We start from the raw sequence: 23907 nt of genomic DNA on the forward strand, positions 1-23907 counted from the left end.
ACAAGACAAAATAAAAGTTTACTTGAAAAACGTAATGTGCAAAAAAATACTATTCCTGATTACATTGTTTTTGTTTGTAGGAGCCCAAATTAAAATTGTGATCAAAATTCCTTTAATTGGACAGCCTTATGGCTGACTGTTATTAAAGGTTCCACTGGACTTTGACGTTTTCCACTGGACATAGTCATAATCATACAGTGGATCTGAGCAGAGACCGTGTGAGGGAGAGAGATAAAGGAGGCTGGCGTGGCTCTTTAACAAAGGAGCATCAATCCCTGCTCCCTCTCCCTGCCACCCCCTCCTCCTATTCCAGACTTCTCCCTCCCTACCGTCTCCATCCTCCCACTCTCGCCAGCCTGTTAGCCTGGGTTAGTGAGGAGGCAGATCATCCAGGGGACACCGCTGGGTAGAAGCCACACAGCAGCTGAAGGCGAAACCATGAAAAGAAAGCGCTCAGCTTTAGATGCGATAGAGGCAGGAGAAAATGGAGGATTTGCTGCTTTGTTATGAGCAGGTTAGTAGGAGAGAGGAGCAGGCGGGCAGAGCTAAATCCTGATTGTAGCCTTGTTTATATGCTGCACATGTAAGACTGGCTGAGCCTTAAAGCTATTCTGCACTGAGCTCTGACTGCTATCAGTTTACTGATATCTGATCTGAGTCCTGATTCTGATGTCCTCTGTTATACTTTCACTCAAGCATGCATGGATGTATTACAGTGGGTTTTAATGGAGGATTTAAGTGGGACGTGGTCCAAATGTTGCTTCAAATGCTTTTCAAGATTTACAAGAAGTAGACAAAAATGTCGAAATTGGTTTTCAGACAAAGGGTGAATGCATGCATCAGCCATGGGAAGTATTAGAAAATGAATGTTGATTTTTAAACATTAAAGCATGTAGACGTGTTCAAATAGCAACACAACAAGTATAAACCTAAAAATGAGCATAATAGGTCCCCTTTAAAAGTTGAAAAAGCACAAAATGGATGAAAGACAGTAGAAACGCTTTATTTCTCTCTGTGAAAGATGGGTTAAATATTTTAAGGTTTAAATTAAGTTTTTAGCAGAAAGTATAGAAAAGTAAGACTCAATTCAGGGGCTGTATCCTTCAAATAAGGTGATCTATGGAGGCGTGGCCGCAGACTGCGAAGGCTGACCCGAGCGCCGGTCTGGTCTACAGAGTATTCCTCGTTTGCTTCACCAGCTGGTCCCACCCTTACCGTTTCTGTTGCCTAGAAACCTTGACAGCTGCAGTTGACAATCGGGAACACAGCTGACTTCTAGTAGAAACAAAGCCATAACTTTTATTATTTTTATTTTTGACCACATTTGAACGCATAACGTATGTGGATTGTTAGCAGAGCGTATGTGCTGCGGAATCTATCAATGCTGCCAATCAACTGGCTAAACGGGCTATGCACACACCGCGTAGGATTGTGTGAATCACGGGTGAGACGCTGAGCTTTTGCTTTGGGATTGTTGTTTCTTCAGTTTTTTTTCACACTTTATGATCCATTTCTGTGTAAAAACTTTTTTACACTTGAAGAGCGGATCTCCGCTGAACATATGCACCAATTTGTACTGTTCTTGTGTTTGGAGTCGCCAGCTTAATTGATTATAGTGAAAGTGTTGTGTTGGAACATAACGCGTGCAATGTAGCCAACCTTAGTTAAAATGAGTTGAACTTTTATGGTGAGGAACAAGAAGCAAATTGCCTTTTATGTGGGAAAACAGCTTTGTCTGGAACATCTGTTTTTTTTTTTGTTTTTTTTTAAATACATAGCATAATGGTATTATTTTTGCCATGTGTGTATCAAACTTCACTAATTGGCTTATCTGAATAAGCTGTAATTAAAGGTTGCCTCGGGGATGGTAACTGCTTTGTGAGTCCAGGTTTAGAGACTTCATTTCACAGAGAATTAAAGTCCTAACTTTTCAACACTTACTATTAACTTCGAACCTTAAGTTTTAAAGCTACAAGCGGATATTTTTTGCATCACCTTTTAGGGATGCACTGATATGAAAATTTTGATATTTACTGATACTGATATGCTTAAAACAAGTTTTTATGAGAATTATATTTTGTACATACTGAAAAAAACAGTGTAAATAAAAACGCCCATGAAAATTTACTTTACTGCATTGTTTCTTGTTTCCTCTCAACAAGTAACTGGGCCACCATGAAAAACACAACTAACTTACATTTTTAGTTTTAGGCTACTTTTATAACTTATAGCAGGTGTATAAGATGAAGTTCAATGTTGTTATACTGCTATACTATGCTATGATATGTTATATTATTATAGTAAGGGTATTATGTTATGTTTAATACTTACTATTACATTACACATACTATACTTAGTACTACCGGTATTAATATGTTATATCCTCTCACCACATCATATGCTACATAACATTTCTGGCTCATTAATCATACCACACCATGTTGCCTTATCTTATAAATGTCACTTCAACTTATTGCCTCATTATTACTTACTTACTTGTCTTCAATTGCTTTTCTATAGTTCATGTACTTTACTCTTTACTAGTTGCATACACTTATTTCCAGAAAAAACGTTGAATATAGGCTGAAAGATGTGGAAGGAGTTAAATTGCAAAACAAACAAACTGAATAATAACAAAGGTTTTGTAGAAGAACATAGGTTGCTTCTTGCATTCACACCCCAAAAAGTAGGAAAGGTAGAAAACAGCTGAATGCAAGCATGAAAGACGTGTCAGGATGACCCCCTTAATCTGATGGAGGACATCATCTGGACAGTTAAAAGTTAAAGTTGCTACTTATTGCATTAGATATACCCAATTTATATTTCCATTTCATTGACTATAAATAAAGTGCTTTATTTTCATTTATTTTTCACACTGTCATTTTTGAGAACTACTCTATACTGAGCAAAGAACAGATACATTTGGTCTACAGATAAATACATTCAAAAACTATTGTTGGAAAAAAATGACCATAAATAGGTAAATTATGAGCTTAGGGTTTGATTTCATGAAAATCTTCTGTTGGCCTTCAGGATCACTGTGTCACCAGGCATAGACATGAAGCTGTTGAAAGTTACGAATAGCATTTGTAATCTGACTTCTGACTTTATAACACAAGTCAACTCAAATACCTTAGGCCAGTGGTTCCCAAACTGGGGAGACCGGAGTTATAACGGGGGGCACAGGGAGGCTACATATAAATTAATAATACATTGTTCCCCCGCACTGCTAGAAAAGCATGGACAAGTTTAGGAAAGGACTGACAGTTAAATGTAAAGGAGACCGTGAAGTCACACCAACAACCCTACAGCTACCAAAACAAAGCTGAGAAAATATGTAGTGGTGACCACAAATCCATCTAAGGAGCCTGCTTCAAGTGCCGGTCTCCCAGTAGAATCGTCACTGTATCGTCTCATTGACTGTCCTTTCGCAGATTGTGGCGCATCCTGAATAAAAATATTTGGGAAATATTGGGAAGCAGGGCTGTAGTCAAGACCAACTTTGTCAAGTCCAAGACAAGTGCAAGAACAGGACTAGTCGAGTCCAAGATAAGACAGAGTCCCAAAAAGGTTTGAAAAAAGGCAGAGTCCAGGACAGAAAAAAGGTCTTACTGTAGGACTGTACCGAGACAATACTTTTGGGTTTCACTTTCCCTCCAATATTATTATCAACATAATAAAGACACCTGAACTCGGTCAAGACCAAAAGCCATATTTGGGAAGACCAGTGGCCGAGCCTGAGACAAGTCCGAGTCCAAATACTTGCGAGTCCGAGATAAGTCAGAGACTGTAGAAAAAGACTGGAGTTTCGAGTACTACAGCCCTGTCAGGAAGCACTGCCTTATGTGTATCTGCAGATACATTTTGTTAGGGTTAGACATTCAAAGTCTCAATATTAGAGTATCTGTGTAAGTCTTCTCATCCGTAGAATGGCACCACTGATTTGTTTCCAGTACATGTTCAGAATCATTCCGTTTTTGACCTGTAACAGAGGTTTGATGGCACAGTTGTGCTGCCAAAAGTTTAGTTTTAATGTAAATATTGTCTATTTGTTGTGTGCATGGTTGAGTGTGACCGCTGATTTAGTTCATAGTAATGTTGTTGCTACCAGTATGTCTAAGTATTGAATTCTGTCCACAGTGGATGTGAAGCTGCTTCGTCTTGCGGTCTAGCACTGACAGAGGGAAAATGAAACCGTTGGTCAATGTTTGGTGTCGAGATGATCAAGGTGGAAATTCCCTTGAACGCTTCACACTGATCAGGAGCACCCATGAACCCCTGCTTATATGTGGTGGTCATGTCATAAACTACTGTTTAATACTGATCACTTTCTCAAGTCTAGCAGAATGTTATGGTTTTTTTTCAAATAGAAATCCTTGTAAATCAGCATTTAGCAAAATTGTGGAGAGCTAAAAGTCTCTATTCAAACCACTGAATATATGATTCTATTAGGTGGTTTAGCAGCTCCAAAAGCTACTTACAGCTGCAGGAGGTAAAATAAAAATAAATAAAAAACAGAATTTGAAATAGAGTGCAACTTTCCCTCTCTCGTCTCTGGTCTACTCCTCTCAGAGGGCGAGCACGGCCATGCTTTATACCAGGGATCTTCAACAGGGGGTCCGCGACCCCTAGGGGGTTCGCGGAGGTACTGCATGGGGGTCGCAAAAGTTTTGGTTGATTAGACTGTTTTTTATAAGCCAAAGTCTTGGCTTAGCTAGATTTACACCTAAAAACAGAGCCAAGGAGGAGATGCAGAAATCTGCTTTTCTCTCAAACCACTTGAATTACAATATGCTGAAAGATTACCATGAAATCTTTTCACAAAATGCCAAAAATAAACTGCCTTCCCCGTCTTTAAGGCTCTATAATCCCAGAAACTACATTCATTGCTGTTTTTTCTTTAAAGCTTATGTTTGTGGCATGTTTGCCTTTATTCAATAGATGACAGACAGGCAGGAAATATGGGTGAGAGCGAGGAGGAACTCATGCAACAAAGAGCCCCAGCCAGACTCAAACCAGTTAAGTTGTAAAGTATGCGCCCTAAAGCACATTTTAATGGGGGTACCCCAGTGCTGTTGTTTTAACTGAATCCTGCATACATTTATCCTCTTGCATCACATTCAACTCCATCATTTATATAATAAAAATGTAATAAAAGAGCTTGAGATAGCAGGAAGAGGTGCACAGATTTGTGGCTTATACATGAGCATAAATCTTTGTTTCACAATCTCTTAGCTTGTGGTAAGTCTACCTTGAATGCTTTAGACATTATGGCTAATAATTAAAATCATTATGGAGAAAATTAATGGAATTAAAACTTTGTGCATGTAGCAGAAGTCAGGAGTGTATGTTCCTTTGATCTCCAAACTAAAACCAGACTTAACCAGATGGACAAATGGAAGGTGAAATTCAGTAATGGAGAATATGTTGGCATCATCATCATTCCTCTCAATGTCTTCTTTTAGCTTTTCCAGACAGGTTGTGTAAGGCTGTGTTTAGGGAGTATTGATGGTGGATGGGGGTGCATTTGTGTCTAATGGTTTCAGTCCCTCAGGCTTTCTCATATGGCCTCAGCAGCCCAGTCAGACTCTCTTTGTCTTAATTATTTATTGGAAAGCCACTGAGCTGCAGGAAGCAGGCACATTTGGCTGAAACACCGTTACAAGAGGAAAGCAAAGTGTTCGCTGTCTAAATGAATAACCAGTCGGACTGACAGGGAGGCCCAGATTTACCAGCATTGACTGCTGTTTGTGTGTTTGAGTTACAAACAAATGTTTCATCTTATTTACCAAGAATTAATCTACAGTATGTACAGTGTGAAGTGCAAAAGCAAGAAAAAGAAAACTATGAAGTTAACTAGTAATTACCAACTGTCAGTTATAAATGAACAGGCTTGTTTTGTGCTACGACATTACATCTTTTTCAGCTGGAAACCAGAAAGAAAACCACCTGCTGTGGTCTGACTACTGTTTGCATGGGCCTGATGTTGCCTGAGGAAGTGCCATAATCTGCCTGCAGTGTTTATAGTACACAAAATGTCAAAGTTTTAAATAAGGACGTGATCAATGAGGAAGACTTCCTGTCTAGTGCAAGCCATAAAATCCTTTTCAATCACATTGACCACTGAAAATACATTTTGAGTTTGGAAAGAGGAGATATCCTAGCTTTATAATGATATCAGTCTAGTTTTTGTACTCCAAAGTTTAAGCAAACTACGTCAAATTACATAATGAGCCATGATTTTGAGAAAAGTGTCAGTTTGCAGTAAATATCCCTTGGATCAGGGAGGCGCCAAAAACCATGGTAGCAGCTGTCGCCATGTTCCCGCTACCGTCCTGCAATGTACTACTATTTATTTAATTTTATTTATTTTTTGTGACTGTTACTGCCATTCTAATCCCAACCGGTCGTCAGCCACCGCCTACCAAGAGCCAGGGTCTGACCGAGGTTTCTGCCTAAAGGAAGTTTTTCCTCGCCACTGTCGCACTGTTGCTTGCTCTGGAGGAAACCACTAGAACTGTTGGGTCCTTGTAAATTCTGGAGTGTGGTCTAGACCTACTCTATCTGTAAAGTGTCTTGAGATAACGCTTGTTATGAATTGATACTATAAATAAAATTGAATTGAATGTATAGGTGTTATTCAAATAAATCGTGAAAAAGTAAACTAACTTATCTAGTCAAGTACATGGCCATGACTGGTATTGTTATTTGAAGAACTCTCATTTAAAATTAAAAAAACCCTTAAATGACCGAAAATTGAGATGTTGACATGTAAACAGAAGTTGAGTTATCTAAAAATGAGCTGTTTTTAGACCCAACTGATTTTCTTTTTTAAAGATTTATTTGGCTTTTATTGCCTATTTTAACAGGACAGATTAAGTCAGAAAAGTGGGAGAGATGTGGGGATGACATGCAACAAAGGGCTGTGGGTGGGAACCAAACCCACGGCCGCTGCAACAAGGACTGAACCTCTGTACATGGGGCACATACTAAACCAGGTGAGCTATCTAGGCGCCCCAACATCCGACTGATTATGATAGAGCATGTAATAGAAATAAAATAATTGTCTCCGTAATAACTTTCAAAAGTTGTAAAGTGACTTCTGTGCAGTCTAGTAGACCTCATGGATCTAATACTAAAACTGGGCTAAGTACTTCATTGTTTTATCAGTACCTTAAACATTATGCCCCCCTCCATGTGCAATTTTTAGTCTGATCGCCCTGTTAGGGTGGTGTCAGAGAAAAGCTAATTGTTGTAAGCTTCTGATGTGATTTAAGAATATCTCAAATGCTGTCAATGTAAGTCACCATACAATACTGTCCTTAACAGTATTGTTGGTTATAGGGCTGCACAATTAATTGAATTTTAATCACAATCACAATTTTGTCTTCCCACGATCAAATTTGAGCGATCGAGTGATATTTTAAACGCGTCATTTCATAGAGCGCTCCAGGTTTTTTTGTAAAGCAATCTACCGCTCCGTAAACCACTGTCTGATCATGAGCCAGTCAGTTCCGAAGCAATGTTGTTTCGATATGGTTTCATTTTGCGTTACATGACCCATTTCTTCTGTAAAGCCGTGCCTGTGTTTGGATCTCTCTACTCTCCTCTTAATTTCCGCGCAGTCCCCCCCCCATTAACTCACACACGACTCCGCAGCAACATGGAGAGACACAACAGCCGCCAGTCCACATTTGTCCAGTTTTAATTGTTATTAACACAGCTGTATATTGTTAAGCATGAGAGGCAAACCTGTATTTTTACCAGTGTTTTCAGTGGTAACTCTGCTATAGCGGCCGCAACGGCAAAAAACAGAAGAAATTATTGAATCCAACTTACTTCAGTTTGTAGACTCACACACTATTACTCTACAATGTAGAGTAATAGTGTGTGAGGCGGAGCCTGCTGAACCTGCAAGAGATGCGCCAGAATAGTTCTTATCTTAAAGAGCTCATAGTTCATAAAAATGCAGCGCAGTGACGATACAGACATTTCATGCACATGACATGTGTACTCTGTTGACCCGCCATTCGACCCGTGCTGGACCCATTCATAATGAGTCAGCCGTCACTCTGTGAGTAGCATATATGTCCATTGCACTCCCTCTCTCTCCCTAACTCTATTAATAAGTTATTGTTGAAAACGAGTGAAGGAACGTTCTCAGAGATACATAAAAAAAAAAAACATTGATAGTCTATTTATTTCATATAGCTCATTTTTATTTACATGTGTTGCAGCTGTGTGTAGCCTACAGTATATACAACATACAAGTTAAGACAGGAAAATGTAGCATAATATAGATGTGAAAGTAGTTATAAATAGCCTATTTGACTAAAAAATTTGTTTTGGTTAAAATCAACAAATAATCGTAATAATTAATCATGATCTCAATATTGATCAAAATAATCGTGATTATCATTTTGGCCACAATCGTGAAGCCCTAGTTGGTTATAATGAAGGTATCAGAATAGGTTCTGCAACACATTGGTTGTCAATGGAAAAAAGTGGTCCTATCTCACTGTGAGATGTTCACCGGTGGTTGATTTAGAGCTCTGGAAAATAAGAAGGGCTGCATCAACACTGACAGAATAAGAAATGTACAACCAAATTTTCACCAGATGACTGCCTCTACAAACCAACCAGTCAATCGGAATACAGCATTTAAATGACAGACTATGTTAGCTGATGTTCTGTTATTAGCACTCATAGATAATATATGTCCACTAGCAACGTTCAACAAAGGCTAACATGTATGAGTACTTTCCCATGTTATAACGTAATAACTGTCCAGGTCACAATTTGATGGAAAAATAGACATTGGAAAACTTAAAAAACTTAATGACACAGACAAACCAGTTAATTTAAAGCATTTATTGTTAGAATGCCAATCTTTAATATAGAAAATAATTCAACATCTGTCTTTGTCTCCCTGCTGGTCGTTGGCTTTGGCATCCTTGGTGACCGCCTCCGTTAGTCCCTGTTAGAAGAACGTTAACACAACAAAAAGATGTTTGCGTTATGAATGCTGTAACATTACGTTATTACATCGGAAAGTACTCATACATGTTAGCCTTTGTTGAACGTTGCTAGTGAAGTTAACACGGTGCAGTGTTACCTCCCGTCTACAGATACAACCAGTGATAAACACACCAACTTTCTAAATCTCTGCTAATGTTACGCATATACAGTAACGGCATATAAAAAGAGATGAACATGCCACCGTACATTAAACTTTACAAAGACAGAAACCTAGCTAGCTAACAGCCAAATGTTAATTGACATAACACACATAACACAGCACACACTAAAGATACTTACATTTAAATTATCATTTCACCGTCAGCGATGCCGCTCGAACTCCCGCTTAGGTCCTCTACGAGCCGGCAAAGGCCCGCGCATAGGATTGTGGGTGATTTGGGACCGCGAAGGATACACACGTGCATCCTTCTCTGTCTATGGGAAATTTTCTGAATGAAGGACTCCATCCTTGCTCGACATTGGAACGGTCCTTTGGACGTCGATGACGTAGCGTCCTCCTCCTGGCTTTGGAGGATCCTTCCTTGACATTAAGAAACGGCTGCTAATTCATCTTCTACATCCCAACAGCATAATTAAACAGCGTAGTTAACAGTTCCACAACCATTTCATCCAGCGATTTGAAATGTGGTCAAAAAATTCAATGATGCGAGCCCGCAATGCCGTGCACTTGATAGCCTGTTCCATTGTACATGTTCTCCAAATGCTAAGGAGGACTCTGACCTGCTCCTGAAGGATCCTTCCTTGGAAGGACTAGTCCTACCAAGAAGAATCCTTGACATTGAGAAACGGGGAGGGTAAAGAGAGGAGGTTGGTCGGGCTGTACTGCCCTGCCTCTCTCTAGTTTTATTATATTATTGATTATATGGTAAATGAATCTGATGACTACAATAAGAATCTTATTACAGAGATTGGAACATTTAATTGGCATTAAAGGAACTGCTCTAAGCTGGTTTAAGTCTTATTTATCAGATCGATCTCAGTTTGTTCATGTTAACAATGAATCCTCCGTGCACGCCAAAGTTAGTTATGGAGTCCCACAAGGATCTGTGCTTGGTCCAATCCTGTTTACTTTATATATGCTTCCTTTAGGCAGTTTCATCAGGAAACACTCCATAAACTTTCATTGTTATGCAGATAATACTCAATTATATCTATCAATCAAGCCGGATGAAACTAATCAGTTAGCTAAACTTCAATTGTGTCTTCAGGATATTAAAACCTGGATGACCTGTTATTTTCTAATGTTGAACTCAGATAAAACTGAAGTTATTGCTCTGGGACCCAAGCACCTCCGTGACGCATTATCCAAAGAGATAGTTACTCTGGATGGCATCACCCTGGCCTCCAGCACCACTGTGAGGAATCTTGGAGTTATTTTTGATCAGGACGTGTCCTTTAATTCTCACATAAAGCAAATTTCAAGGACCGCCTTTTTTCACCTACGTAATATTGCAAAAATCAGGAATATCCTGTCTAAAAATGATGCAGAAAAATTAGTCCATGCATTTGTTACTTCTAGGCTGGATTACTGAAATTCTTTATTATCAGGCTGCTCGAAAAAGTCCATAAAGACTCTTCAGCTGATCCAGAATGCTGCAGCACGTGTTCTGACAGGAACCAGGAAAAGAGATAACATCTCTCCTGTTTTAGCTTCTCTGCATTGGCTTCCTGTAAAATCCAGAATGGAATTTAAAATCCTTCTTCTCACCTACAAAGCTTTTCATGGTCGGGCACCATCTTATCCTCTTCAGAAACACTTGAAAATCCATCCTATTCTCGCTTGGCATTGTGACACTAGGCCTTACTGACACAGAGCTAAACAGGTTAGAACAGAGAATTTCTATTTCCGTCCAAGTAAATCATGTGTGAAATTAATAAAAAGCAATACTGTAAGCATATTACATGGGCTACATACAAAAATAGTACCCTAGCCACATATCTCAACTTAGAACAGAAAAAATCCAGAAAGAAATGACTTAGAAAATGGATTTTATATGATTCTACAGATATGTCTTTGCGTTTTTCTTATTTATTATTTCTAAAAAAGCCCAAAAAGTGCAAAATACAATACTTCTGAAATACAAAACACATCCACATACCTGAAAGAACTACATGCATACATTTATAGAAATACGTATTTATAAATTGATGAAATGGTGAAATGCCATAAGAAGGCCTTATTTTTGCTTTGACACAGCTGGAGCCATCACAGGGTTAAATGTTTCTGGTCATGTTTGGTATCAATCAACTCGTCTTCTGATTGGCTACACAGGGATTCATAATGTTTGGTTGTAATTGGATGGAATAGCTGTCAATATTTACCAGGACCCTCCTCTGTAAACACTGCGACTTCATTGGCTTCCACAAGGGATCACTCTGGTTACAGTAGACGGATTGGCTTATATCAGCTGTCACTCAATTCCTTAGGCTTCAGGCTATTCGGCTGTCTAAAAAGATCCAATGTGGCTGCTTCAGGGCAGACAGCAGGAGCGATCAAAGTCCAAAAATGGACTGTTCAGCTTTGTTTACGAGAAAACTCGGCCAGAATTTACAAGATTGTGAGGGGACCAGCTCGTTTTGGATTAAAAGGATTGGATGTACTTATTCTTTGAACTGTTGGCAATGTAGGAAAAATACATTTATGACAATCTTTCACCGCTGTGAAGAAAGACACGAGGACGAAGGTAGGGATGCACGCTCGACTTTAGACAGAAACGGTGCAGAATCTCTCTGTGTTTCTTTACTTCATAACATGATTATAACCGCTTTAAGTCACCTTATGCTTTGTGTGTGGGCTTCATGGAATCATGAGACTTTAAGCTTTCTAATGATGTGCTGTTTGTGACAATTTAATGCTTGCAATTCATGAAGGAAGAAAACGTTTTCTCCTAAAGTGGAGAAAACGTTCCATCAGCGGAACCGTGCTGTCAAAGAGGCTAAAGAGCACATAGTACCTTACAACCCTACAAGAGCTCTACGCTCCCAGAATGCAGGTTCTTGTGGTTCCTAGAGTCTCTAAAAGTAGTACTGGAGCCAGAGCATTCAGCTATCAGGCTCCTCTCTTGTGGAACCAGGTTCCAGTTTGGGTTCAGGAGGCAGACACCGTCCCCACATTTAAGACTTTCCTTTTTGATAAAGATTATAGTTAGGCTCCTCTCTTTACCCTGTCTCTTTTGGTTATGCTTTGATAAAGCTTATAGTTAGGACATAGAATTGAAAATTGTTAGGGAGTGAGGAGTCTCAGCATCTGCCTAACCGGGCCCACCTGCTTCTCGTCATAGTTGTCAGATCTATCTATCACATTATCAATAATATAATAAAATTAGAGGGAGGCAGGGCATACAGCCTGATCCGGTTGGGGAGAGTTCTAGCCTGACCAGGCTCCTCTCTTTACCCGATCTCTCTTGGTTATGTTTTGATAAAGCTTATAGTTAGGATATAGTTAGGCATAGAATTGAATATTGTTAGGGAGTGAGGAGTTGCAGCGTCCGCCTAACCCGGCCCACCTCTTCTCGTCATAGTTGTCAGATCTATCTATCAGCTAATCGATAATAACTAAGAGTGAGGCAGGGCGATACAGCCCGATCCGGTTGGGGAGAGTTCCAGCCTGACCTGGCTCCTCTCTTTACCCTGTCTCTCCTAGTTATGTGGTAATAGTTTTAGACAGCTGGGGGACGTCCTTTGACACACTGAGCTCCTCTCTCCTCTATCTTTCAATCTTTCCATTTATGTGCATCGATGTCCCAGAAATGCTTGTTACTAACCTAGCTCTGGGGAGTCATTCCCCGGAGTCCTTTTGTTCTTTTTTACCCAGCATGTTTCCTTGGATCAGAAAGGCTCCAAATCAGGGTAGCAGCTGTCGCCATGGTCCCGCTACACGTTACACGATGCCATGTTCATCCTGCTACGCTCTGCTGTGCCCTGCCACGTCCTGCTATGCCTTGTAATGCCGCACAGTGCCTTGCTATTTCCATGAACTTCTACAAAGAACTACTACAAACTATTATTTTTTTCCATGTTATTGCCACTCTTCATTCTAACCTCAACTGGCCCGTCAGACACCGCATACCAAGAGCCTGGGTCTGTCCGAGGTTTCTGCCTAAAGGAAGTTTTTCCTCGCCACTGTTGCTTGCTCTGGAGGAAACTATTAGAACTGTTGGGTCCTTGTAAATTATAGAGTGTGGTCTAGACCTACTCTATCTGTAAAGTGTCTCGAGATAACTCTTGTTATGATTGATACTATAATTAAAATTGAATTGAATTGAATAACTAAACCCCCCTACTTCCGGTGCACTTGGCTTTGATGTCAACACATTCCCCAATACACAAAACTCAACATTTTACAACTATAACCAGCCACTAATTCACTCAGCTGTTACTAGTTCATGCCAAAAAAACATTCTTTAATTAAGTGATCTAGTTCTGGGCGTATGCTGCTAACAGGACTAGAGTAATACAATGTGTTCAACCTGCAGCATGATGCCATGAGCCTCTATGACTCCATTCCTCTTCACAAATACTCTTTTGACCACTGTTGTCCCTCTTATGTCTGTCCTCTGCTCTGTCAGGCCCTGGGGAGGATATGGAGCCAAGGCATCGTTGGTTGAGGGTCCAGGTCCCGGCTCTGCACTGATTCCTTCTCCTACTCTGGAGAACATCCGGGCAGCCTATAAAGATGGAGAGGGGGAGGCTGCCAGGAATTGATCCAACAAGCCTGCTGTGTGGAGTGCAGCGCAGGGATGCCCCACATTGATGGGGTGAGCACACTTTAAGTAGACAGTCACATTGTTAACTGCTCTGCTGGTTGCACTTTGATCATCACTGTAACATCATGTGTAATGTAGGGTAGAAACTGGTTACAGTGATATGCTGAAGTCTTTACTTTGCTTTTTTGAAGAAGAAAAAACATGTTTGTACTTTGATTACTATGTACATAGCAAATTAGTGTGGCAGAGTTAGACCCAGATTCGGCTTTGCTGCCACCTACCACACACACACACACACACACACACACACACACACACTCACACACACTCTGCTTTCTGATTAATCCTGCTCAAATTGAAGGAGCTGATGGGATTACATTTCACTGGAATTGTAACTCTTGCAACCAAATTTCCTTCCTAAAGTCATTCCTCCCATTTAGTGGGATTAACTAACAATCTTGAACCACAGTAAAGTCAGACTCAAAAAGAGGAGCAACCAGCCCAAGCCGGTGCCCGTTGCTGATCCAATAAGTTAAATTGCACACTGGGTACACATTTTCTAATTCTAAATATGTGTGTGCATAAATTTTGCAGGGGAATAATTCTCAGACAATCAACTCAGAGACAAAGTGGTACTCTTCTTCAAGTTCTGTTGCTCTAGTGTTAGTCATTAGTGTTAATATGGATCCCCCTGGGTCTGAAATAAAGTTTAAAGTCATGCTTCTTAAAGAAAATAAGAAAAAAGGCAAAGGAAGCTTTGTGACTTGAATCATTCTATTTTCATTTGTTTGCAAGGACACTTAATCTTTATTTGGGTATGAGTTAAAAAAAGACTTTGCTGTTTATGTCATTCTCATTGATCTGATTGCTTTTGATGTTATGGTGACATCAGCCTGTAGCTCATTTACCAAAAAACTCTTGGACATGGGGTTCTCCAAAATAAGTTTTTTTTCTTTTCTTCTTTCCTGTGTCATAGTTGAAATTTTTTAGAGATACAGAGTGTTCCCTGCAGTGGTGCAGGGCTCTGTGTTTGTTGGGTTACGAGGAGTGTTTGGATCTGCTGCTGTTGATGTCTTTATTTGGAAATGCATCCTTCCCACATTCCCTTTCCATAAACCATGCTAAAAAGGTAGGCATTAAAGTCCTACACCTGATTTAAATGAACCCAACAAACCAGTTGGGGCTAAAGCAGTTCCATAAAGGTCAATACAAGCTCACACTATCAGACTAATTGAGCCTGCTTCAAGTGGTTAGGTTGTCCTGTTTTGGAACAAATTTCAGTCAACTGATTGTTCATCCGACCTTAGTGTTATCACCCACACAATGTGTGATACATTTGGTGAAAGTGTTCTATGCTGTAGACCGGTTTAAAAGAAATAGAAAATGTAATGGCTTTCCTTATCTCTGGCGTCATGGACCAAATTGGCATTCAAAGGAAGGAGCATAAAACCTGAAAACCAGTTCCCCTTTGATCACTGAACAATAGAACTCATTTTATTACCTTTATTTATGTTGGAGACGTAAGCAGGGAGAATGTGTCCACTTCTCTTTAAGTCTGAAGTTTTCATTGACGCTCAACACAGTTCCAACAGAAATCATGAGATTAGTTTTACTAGAGATGCCCCATTATGTTTTTGTTGTTGTTGTTGATTGTTGTTATACAAGCTAGTACAGCGGTATTACAGTTTTGTTCATTTGGGATCTCCACCAGGGGCAGCGTAACCTAGTATGTGTGTATCTACAGCAGGGGTCTACCATGTTTTTTAAGCCAAGGACCCCTTAATTGAAAGAGAAACGCAACAGGACCCCCCCCCACACATACAGCGTATTGTAAAAAGGAGTTGCATGTTAAACTGGCCTACAATTGTAGCGGCTTAAGCCTTTATACCTTTTTTGCATAGAATACAAAGCTATTCATAGGTTTCACAATTGATGGAATTTTAATCACAACCACGATTTTGACTACCCACATCAAATTTGCATGATCGAGTGATATTTTAAATAGTCATTTCATAGAACGTTTCGTTTTTTTTTTTGCAAAGCCCATCTACCGCTCCGTAAACCACTGTCTGATCATGAGCCAGTCAGTTGTTCCCTCCACCGCGCATCTTAGTTTCTAGATGTAGACAGTCACAGAGGACAGCGTAATGTGAGGAAAATTCAATAGATAGCAGTCGGCTATACGTCGGTCTCAAGGTTACCAGTTTACTAGTATACGCAATTTTTTTTCCCGTCTGTGTTGGTTTTCAGACAACAGCAGTGACCAGTGCTAGGTAGTGTCTATAGCTCACAGGGCTCTAGGGCGCAAGTAAAATTTTACTCTAGGTCACACGGTGCACCGAATATCCTTGCCTCCACTGCAATGTTGTTGTATCAATATGGTTTAATTTTGCGTTACATGACTCATATCTTCTGTAAAGCTGTGCCTGTGTTGGATCTCTCCTCTTAGTCTCCCCGCAGCCCCTCCTCCACACAGCGGCGCCGGTCCACACTTCTGACATATGTCTAAAGTTTTTTTAAATTGTTCAGTGACGCAGCCGTTTATTTTTGCACCAGTGTTTTCCGCTGGTAACTTTGCTATCACGGCCGCCACGGTGGCCATGGCCAGAATATCATAGTTCATAAAAATACAGCGCAGTGATGATACAGACATTACATACAAAGAGGAGGAAAGAGTATGTCAGTCTTTCAGTTCCCAACTTTAAACAATATTTTTGGTCTTTTGTGTTAAGGCCCCTTCTTTCCTGGCTCAATTCAGGTACGTCTGTTTGCTGGCGTACCTTAGAAAGTGCTATGACAGAACCTCGGTCACTCTGTGATGTCCTCTTTGCCAATATCTCTAATAAACAGTATCAGCTACACTTTGGCCCCATTATCTCTCATTCCATCAAACTTTGGTTGGCTGAACAATATTGCCATATATCAATCACTGGCACACATTTTCCCCTTTATTCAACAATGCGGCACTCCTGGTTGGTGGGAGGCCTATAACAGCCCTACAATGGAACAGAGGAGGATTCATTATCTAAAAGACATCTTTAGCGAGTTGGCTTGTTTACCTTTTTCAAACCTATAAAACGCATTCAGTCTGCCACTTTCTTCATTTTTCTTTTACCTTCAATTAAGATCAGCACTTAGGTAGCTGGGTCCCCTGGCAGAGTTTTGCTGCACATCCGTCCTATTTGGAAATGATTTACTATGCAACCAAAACCTGTGGTAGGGTATCCACCTTTATCAGTTTTTGGTTATATCTGGCCGCACTGCCCTTCTATTGCGAACGTGATTGTCCAGACCTGAGCAACAATCTTGACTGGCATGGTCTGTCATCCCAGAAGTATCACGTAATCCAGACCATCAGCAGATTCACAATAATTTTATTCATTGGACATATCTCACCCCCATAAAAATGCACCACTGGAAAGTAATTACCCTTCATGCACTTTCTGCCCACTGATTGCTAGGGGCACTTATCTTCATATGTTCGGGATTACTCTCCTGTTGGTCAGTTCTTCAACAATATTGCATCCAAAATATCTGCCCTGATTAATGCACTGTACCTGTTACTGTCAATGTTATTTGGATTCTGAACGATCAAATGTCACTCCTTCAGCTCTCTAAAACTAAAAAACATGCGGTCAGAAATGTACGCCACAGAAAAACCTTTGAACACTTGGTACAGCATTGCTAACTCTTTGAAGGCCATGCTGTAGGCTGGTGCTGCAGCCTTCTTGCTTCATTTTGAGCATGTGTTTGATAAGAAGGTAAATATGGTGCAAATGTGAGAGCGCGTAGATGCGATATGAGCACTTGTAAAATATGACTTGAGAGCTTGTAAAAAAAATCTGTACTCGTAGATGCAATGTGAGCACTTGTAGAATATGATTTGAGAGCTCGAACAACTAAAATTGAACTCGTAGATTTGATGTGAGCACTTGTAGAATATGATTTGAAAGCTCGAACAACTAAAATTGAACTCGTAGATGCGATGTGAGCGCTTGTAGAATATGATTTGAGAGCTTGTAGAAAAAATTCTATACTTGTTTTTTTTTCTTCTTCATTTGAGTCACTTTTCCAGTACACTACAACTCAGTGATGACAACCTCTCAAATCTGTCACTGCAGTGTTTTCCTCTCGCATCACACAGCGGCGAGTCAGCACTCAACTTTTGCAACAACTTTTTGCAACACGTTTGGTGCAAAACTAATTGTACCTGTGGAGCTCTGAGCCAACAGGACGGCCGGGACAGCAGGGTTTCTATCGCCAGATGAGGGACAACTCTGTCCGGCTCATTTATGTAGCATGAAAGCTAGCGTTAGCTCAAAACACGAGTACAGATTTTTTTCTACAAGCTCTCAAATCGCATCTACGCGCTCTCACAATTTGCACCATATTTACCTTCATAGTTTGATCCCTTGTCTTGTTTCTGTCTGTGTGTGTCTGCTTGTGTGTGCATGGTGTGTGTGTGTGTGTGTGTGTGGTTGTGTGTGTGTGTGTGTGTGTGTGTGTGTGTGTGGTGATGTTTTTGAGGCTGCGGCCTTCATGTTGTTTCTCTCCTTCCCGCCACACATTCTCATGTCTCAGCATATTGTTTGTAATTGTTTGTAATCTTGACGTAAAAACATTTGGTCACAAAAAAAGATGCTTCAGGTTGGAGGTGGCGTTATTTGGAGAATGAATGGAGGTTGGTTGCTATCAAGCAGAGGTTGCACTGCAGTTATATGTCTTCTCCCTGTTTTTTCTTTAATCTGAAGTTTGAGTTTTCAAGATAGAAACACATTCCTGCCCTGGCTCTTTTGTGCCAGTTCTGGCTCCATCTCACCTCTATCAGTGGTAATGCAAAAAGCTCATTTTTGGGTATTTCATATTGGGGTTTCTGGGAAATGCAAGGAGTTGCCTTAATGTATTTAGATATATAATATCGTCATTTAATCCATTGATTTCAACAGTGTAACTGTAATGTTTAGCCCAATGGTGGAAGGAGGAGAAATGGACTCAGGAGCTCTTCACCTGGTGCTTCGATTTATTTCTTCATCAATCACATGGAAGTGCAGTATTGCAAGGGTGACTTATTGCAAAAATATATATATAAAAAAATTCAAAATAAATACTAACTATTCAATTTATCATCACAAAATGATATTAAACAAGATAAAAAGCTATATTAGCCTCTGACTATTGGGCTCTAGCACCTGCACCCTTCCAGGCCAAAGCTGTTCTCCCCTGAGGAGCCTTGGCCTCCTTCCTTTATACCAGAAGCCCCTCCTACAAGACAAACCAAAGTTAATTGGAAATCAATTAAACACCATTATGTTAATTCACCAAAATGACTATAACTATAGCATTAAAAATGAAATGTTACAAGCTTCTCAAACCAGAACTTTACCTCTAAAATACCCCTCTGTACTGGCTGACACTTGGACCATTCCAGGTCTTCCCCTCTGTAAATTACTTCAGACTCTGTCACTTCCTGTTTGCAACTTCAACCCAAATGACTTGAAATTAATTGTGTATGTGTTGTATTTATCAAACCATGATTTCTAATCTTGACTAGTACTTAAATGAACTGAAATAAAATGACAAACCATGTGTTCATTGATGCAAGCCCATATGCTAATGATGATGTTCATGCTAACTGTCCTGTGCAACTGCTCATACTAAGGTTAGCTTAGCATGATAAATACCAACTATTTAAATTGTAACTGTAACGGAATACAGTTACTCATAATTAGTATTCTAAATAGGTAACGCCGATACATGTGTTCCATAACTCCCCAACACTAAATAATCAAAGAGTCAATGTTGTTGGTTTCTAATTCTTTCAACAACATGCTTTTACAACAACATGCCTACTGTTGATGTCTGTTCAATCAACAGTAGGAGTTCAAGCAGTACAAAGAATTCCCAAGAGGCAATGCAACAAGTACACTGCATTAAGTCTGAAATGACAACAAATATATGCAATGTAATTTGATGCATGATTCATGCATGAAGGTGATTCCATGATTGATTAAGTAGTAATGTGCGCATGCGCCAACGTGCATGCAGCCTGTTGTAGTTGCTCCGTCTTCAGTCTTCTTACTTTAACTTTAATTGTCTTTTTTGTTTCTTTTCAACCGTCTTTTTTTTGTTTCTTACGTGTGTGACTTCCAGACACTAAGTCACAACTTTACTACACTCTCCCAAATTATGCGAGTTGGGAGAATTTTGGAAAGCCATGGCACCGTCGCGAAGCAACTTAATGCCCGCTTTGTTTACACTCGGGACCAGCTGATTGCGCTGAAGCCGAACAAGGCGCCGTCTTGGGCGCCCCGGCCCACAGACATCCCCACGGAAATCTGGAGGAGGACACATCGAGGATGCAGAGGTGGAATGAAACGGCGAGGGAAGAGAGAGGGTCCAGGCAACGAAGGCTTAGGAGAAGGAGTTTTAAGCCGTGTCTCCCCTCTCTCATCATGGGCAATGTGAGGTCACTGGCTAGTAAGATGGACGAGCTAACAGCGTTAGTCCGGAGTCAGCGGGAGTACAGGGAGTGTAGTCTAATGTGCTTCACGGAGACTTGGCTACACTCGGACATTCCCGACCCAACGTCTTCCATCAACGGCTTTCAGACTGTTCGGGGCCGACAGGGACTGCACCGAGAGCGGTAAGCGTAAAGGCGGGGGGCTTGCCGTTCTAGTTAACAACAGATGGTGTAATCCCGGTCACATTACGTTAAACAGCGTATCTGTAGCCCGGACATTGAACTGCTCGCTGTGGGACTCCGGCCATATTATCTGCCACGTGAAATCTCACATGCCATCGCCGTTGCTGTTTACATTCCGCCCTCTGCCAACACGACGTCGGCGTGTAACGTCACCCACACCGCCATTGCCCAACTCCAGACTCAACACCCGAGTGCCCTCATTGTGATCTCGGGTGACTTCAACCATGTCACCATGACCTCCACACTAACTAACTTCACCCAGTACGTGAGCTGCCATACCAGAGAGGAGAGGACCCTGGACCTGCTGTATGCTAATGTCAGGGACGCATACAGCTCTTCCCCCCCCCCCCACTGGGCAGATCCGACCACAACCTGGTTCACATCAACCCTGCTATGTGCCTCTGGTGAAAAGGCAACCTCTGACCTCAAGGACAGTGAGGAGATGGTCGGAGGAGGCCTATGAGACACTTCAGGATGTTTTGAGGTGACAGACTGGGATGCACTCTGTGAGCCACATGGAGAGGACATAGATGGGCTGACTGAGTGTATCTCAGATTACATAAACTTCTGTGTGGACTGCACTGTCCCAGCAAGGACTGTTCAGTGTTACCCAAACAACAAACCGTGGGTAACAAAGGACATCAAGAACATCCTGAATGCTAAGAGGAGGGCTTTCAGAGCTGGAATAGGGAGGAGGTGAGGGCCATTCAGGGGACCTGAAGGTGAAGATCAGGGAGGCTAAGGAGAAGTACAGGAGGAAGCTGGAGCGTAAACTCCAGCAGAACAACATGAGGGAGTCTGGAGCGGAATGAGGACCATCACTGGCTTCAGACCAGCTGGCAGCAGAGGAGTTGAAGGCAGCTTGGACAGGGCCACGAACTCAATCTGTTCTTTAACAGATTTGATGCTCCTGCTCTGCCCATCCCCCCATTAACACAACTGCTGTCTCACCTCCAACCCCACTACTTCCCCCTCCCCCCCTCACTGTCCCTTGTCCTCCTTCCAGGAGAGCCCTACCTCCCCCTCCTCTAGCCCTCCGGTTAACACCTCTCTCCAGCCTGACTCCCCCTCCCCTACCCCACCTGTGCCTCTGTGTGCCTCACTGCTGACCAGGTGAGAAGACAGCTGACCAGACTCCACTCTAATAAGGCTGCAGCCCTGATGGTATCCATCCTGGGGTGCTCAAAGCCTGTGCCTCTCAGCTATGTGGAGTCTTTCACCATGTCTTCAACCTGAGCCTTAGTCTCCAAAGGGTCCCCATGCTGTGGAAGACATCTTGCCTCGTTCCTGTGCCAAAGACGCCACGTCCCAGTGACGCCAAGGACTACAGACCCGTGGCACTGACCTCCCACATTATGAAGACCCTGGAGAGACTGGTTCTGGAACAGCTGCGGCCCATGGTGAGACCTCTCCTGGACCCCCTCCAGTTCGCCTACCAGCCCCGGTTGGGAGTTGAGGACGCCATCATCTTCCTGCTCAAACCGCATCTACGCCCACCTGGACAGGCCGGCAAGCACGGTGAGGGTCATGTTTTTTGACTTCTCCAGTGCTTTCAACACCATCCGGCCGGCCCTGCTGGGTGAGAAGCTGACAGCGATGAAGGTGGATCCCCCCCTCGTGTCCTGGATTGTTGACTACCTGACTGGCAGACCACAGTATGTGCGCCTGCAACACTGTGTATCAGACAGAGTGGTCAGCAACACCGGGGCCCCGCAGGGGACTGTCCTCTCTCCCTTCCTCTTCACCATCTACACCACAGACTTCAACTACCACACAGAGTCCTGCCATCTTCAGAAGTTTTCTGATGACTCTGCTGTGGTTGATGTATCAGCGAGGGGGACGAGGCTGAGTACAGAGCTGTGGTGGGGGACTTTGTCACATGGAGTGAGCAGAACCATCTACAGCTCAATGTGACAAAGACCAAGGAGCTGGTGGTGGATCTAAGGAGAGCCAAGGCAGCAGTGAGCCCTGTTTCCATCCAGGGGGTCAGTGTGGACATCGTGGAGGACTACAAATACCTGGGAGTGCACTTGGACAATAAACTGGACTGGGCCAAGAACACTCAAGCCCTCTACAGAAGGGCCAAAGCCGTCTCTATTTTCTGAGGAGGCTGAGGTCCTTCAACATCTGCAGACGATGCTGAAGATGTTTTATGAGTCTGTGGTGGCCAGTGCTATCCTCTTTGCTGTTGCATGCTGGGGCAGCAGGCTGAGGGTAGCGGACGCCAACAGACTCAACAAACTGATTCGCAAGGCCAGTGACGTCGTGGGGGTGGATCTGGACTCTCTGTCGGGGGTGTCAGAGAGGAGGATGCTGTCCAAACTACATGCCATCTTGGACAATGTCTCGCACCCACTCCATGGCTTGTTGCTCAATCACAGGAGCACTTTCAGTGACAGACTCATTCTCCCAAAATGCACTACAGAGCGCCACAGGAAGTCATTCCTGCCTGTGGCCATCAAACTTTTTAACTCCTCCCTCTAAGTGTCTGACACACACACACACACACACACACACACACACACACACACACACACACACACACACACACACACACACACACACACACACACACACACACACAGGTTGAAACTGGACAATATTATCTGTATTATCTGTTTTGTGCAATAACACTGGCCTGACATGTGTGCAATCTCAAATACCACAATTATTATTATTATTATTATTATTTAACTTTTCACCATTCCAAATCCTTAATTATGTGAATTATGTAAATAATGTATAATAACATTCCTTTATGTAAATACCGTACGTATCCAATTCCTTATATTTCTTTATTTCTTGTATTTCTACACTATTTATAATATTGTGCAACTACAACACAGAGTTTCCCTTCGGGGATCAATAAAGTATTTCTGATTCTGATTCTGATTCTGATTGACGTGGCATGATGGCGCCAGTGTGTGAGGCAGGCCGTCAGCAGCTCCGACTGTTGTTCATGTTTATATTGCTTGTAACATTTGTGGCACATACTGTCAACGCTCTGCTGGTGTATGATCGTCAAACGCTGCTAGATCTGAGAATATCAGCCAAAAGTCTTGTCAACTTTGATTATTATGGACAGAAAACTTTGCCCCCTTTCCTATCTGACATCCCGACATACCTCTGCCGCGCTACAGCGCCACTCCCGCGGCGAAAGCGGCATCGCCGCCGGGGTAAGCGTGGTGGCTGTCTCGTGAGGCTGAGGGCCAGATTGGTACGTCCTGATCGGGGTGGATGCGGAGCGGGGCCTCGCCTTTGTGCCTCTCGACGTTTGCTGGATCCTGTTGCTGAGTGGTTGGTGCCAGTGGTGGGCCCCGAGGTGGTGTCCCGGCCCCGCGGACCCTGCAATCATCGTCTCCGTTGGCGCGGAGTAAATCTGGGGAACCTGCGGCCTCTGTGTTGGGCCTCCTGGCCGGCTGGTCGCCCTGACCCGCCAGCTCTTGCCAGGTTTGGTCT

The 23907-nt window shown here is 42.2% G+C and overlaps 1 protein-coding gene across 1 annotated transcript in view; it reads left to right on the forward strand.

Moving 5' to 3' along the window:
* Positions 1-303: 303 nt before the first annotated feature.
* The window catches only part of LOC116675923 (leucine-rich repeat serine/threonine-protein kinase 1-like), a gene marked incomplete at its 3' end in the record, with an annotated part of 29330 nt that continues 5726 nt past the window's right edge, over positions 304-23907 (forward strand). The window contains exons 1-2 of the mRNA XM_032507403.1: positions 304-514; positions 13608-13796. Coding sequence (XP_032363294.1) covers positions 13779-13796 — 18 coding nt within the window. The remainder of the gene's footprint in view (positions 515-13607; positions 13797-23907) is intronic.

Source organism: Etheostoma spectabile, unplaced genomic scaffold, assembly GCF_008692095.1.
Source record: "Etheostoma spectabile isolate EspeVRDwgs_2016 unplaced genomic scaffold, UIUC_Espe_1.0 scaffold00002472, whole genome shotgun sequence".
Classification (NCBI taxonomy): Eukaryota; Metazoa; Chordata; class Actinopteri; order Perciformes; family Percidae; genus Etheostoma; species Etheostoma spectabile.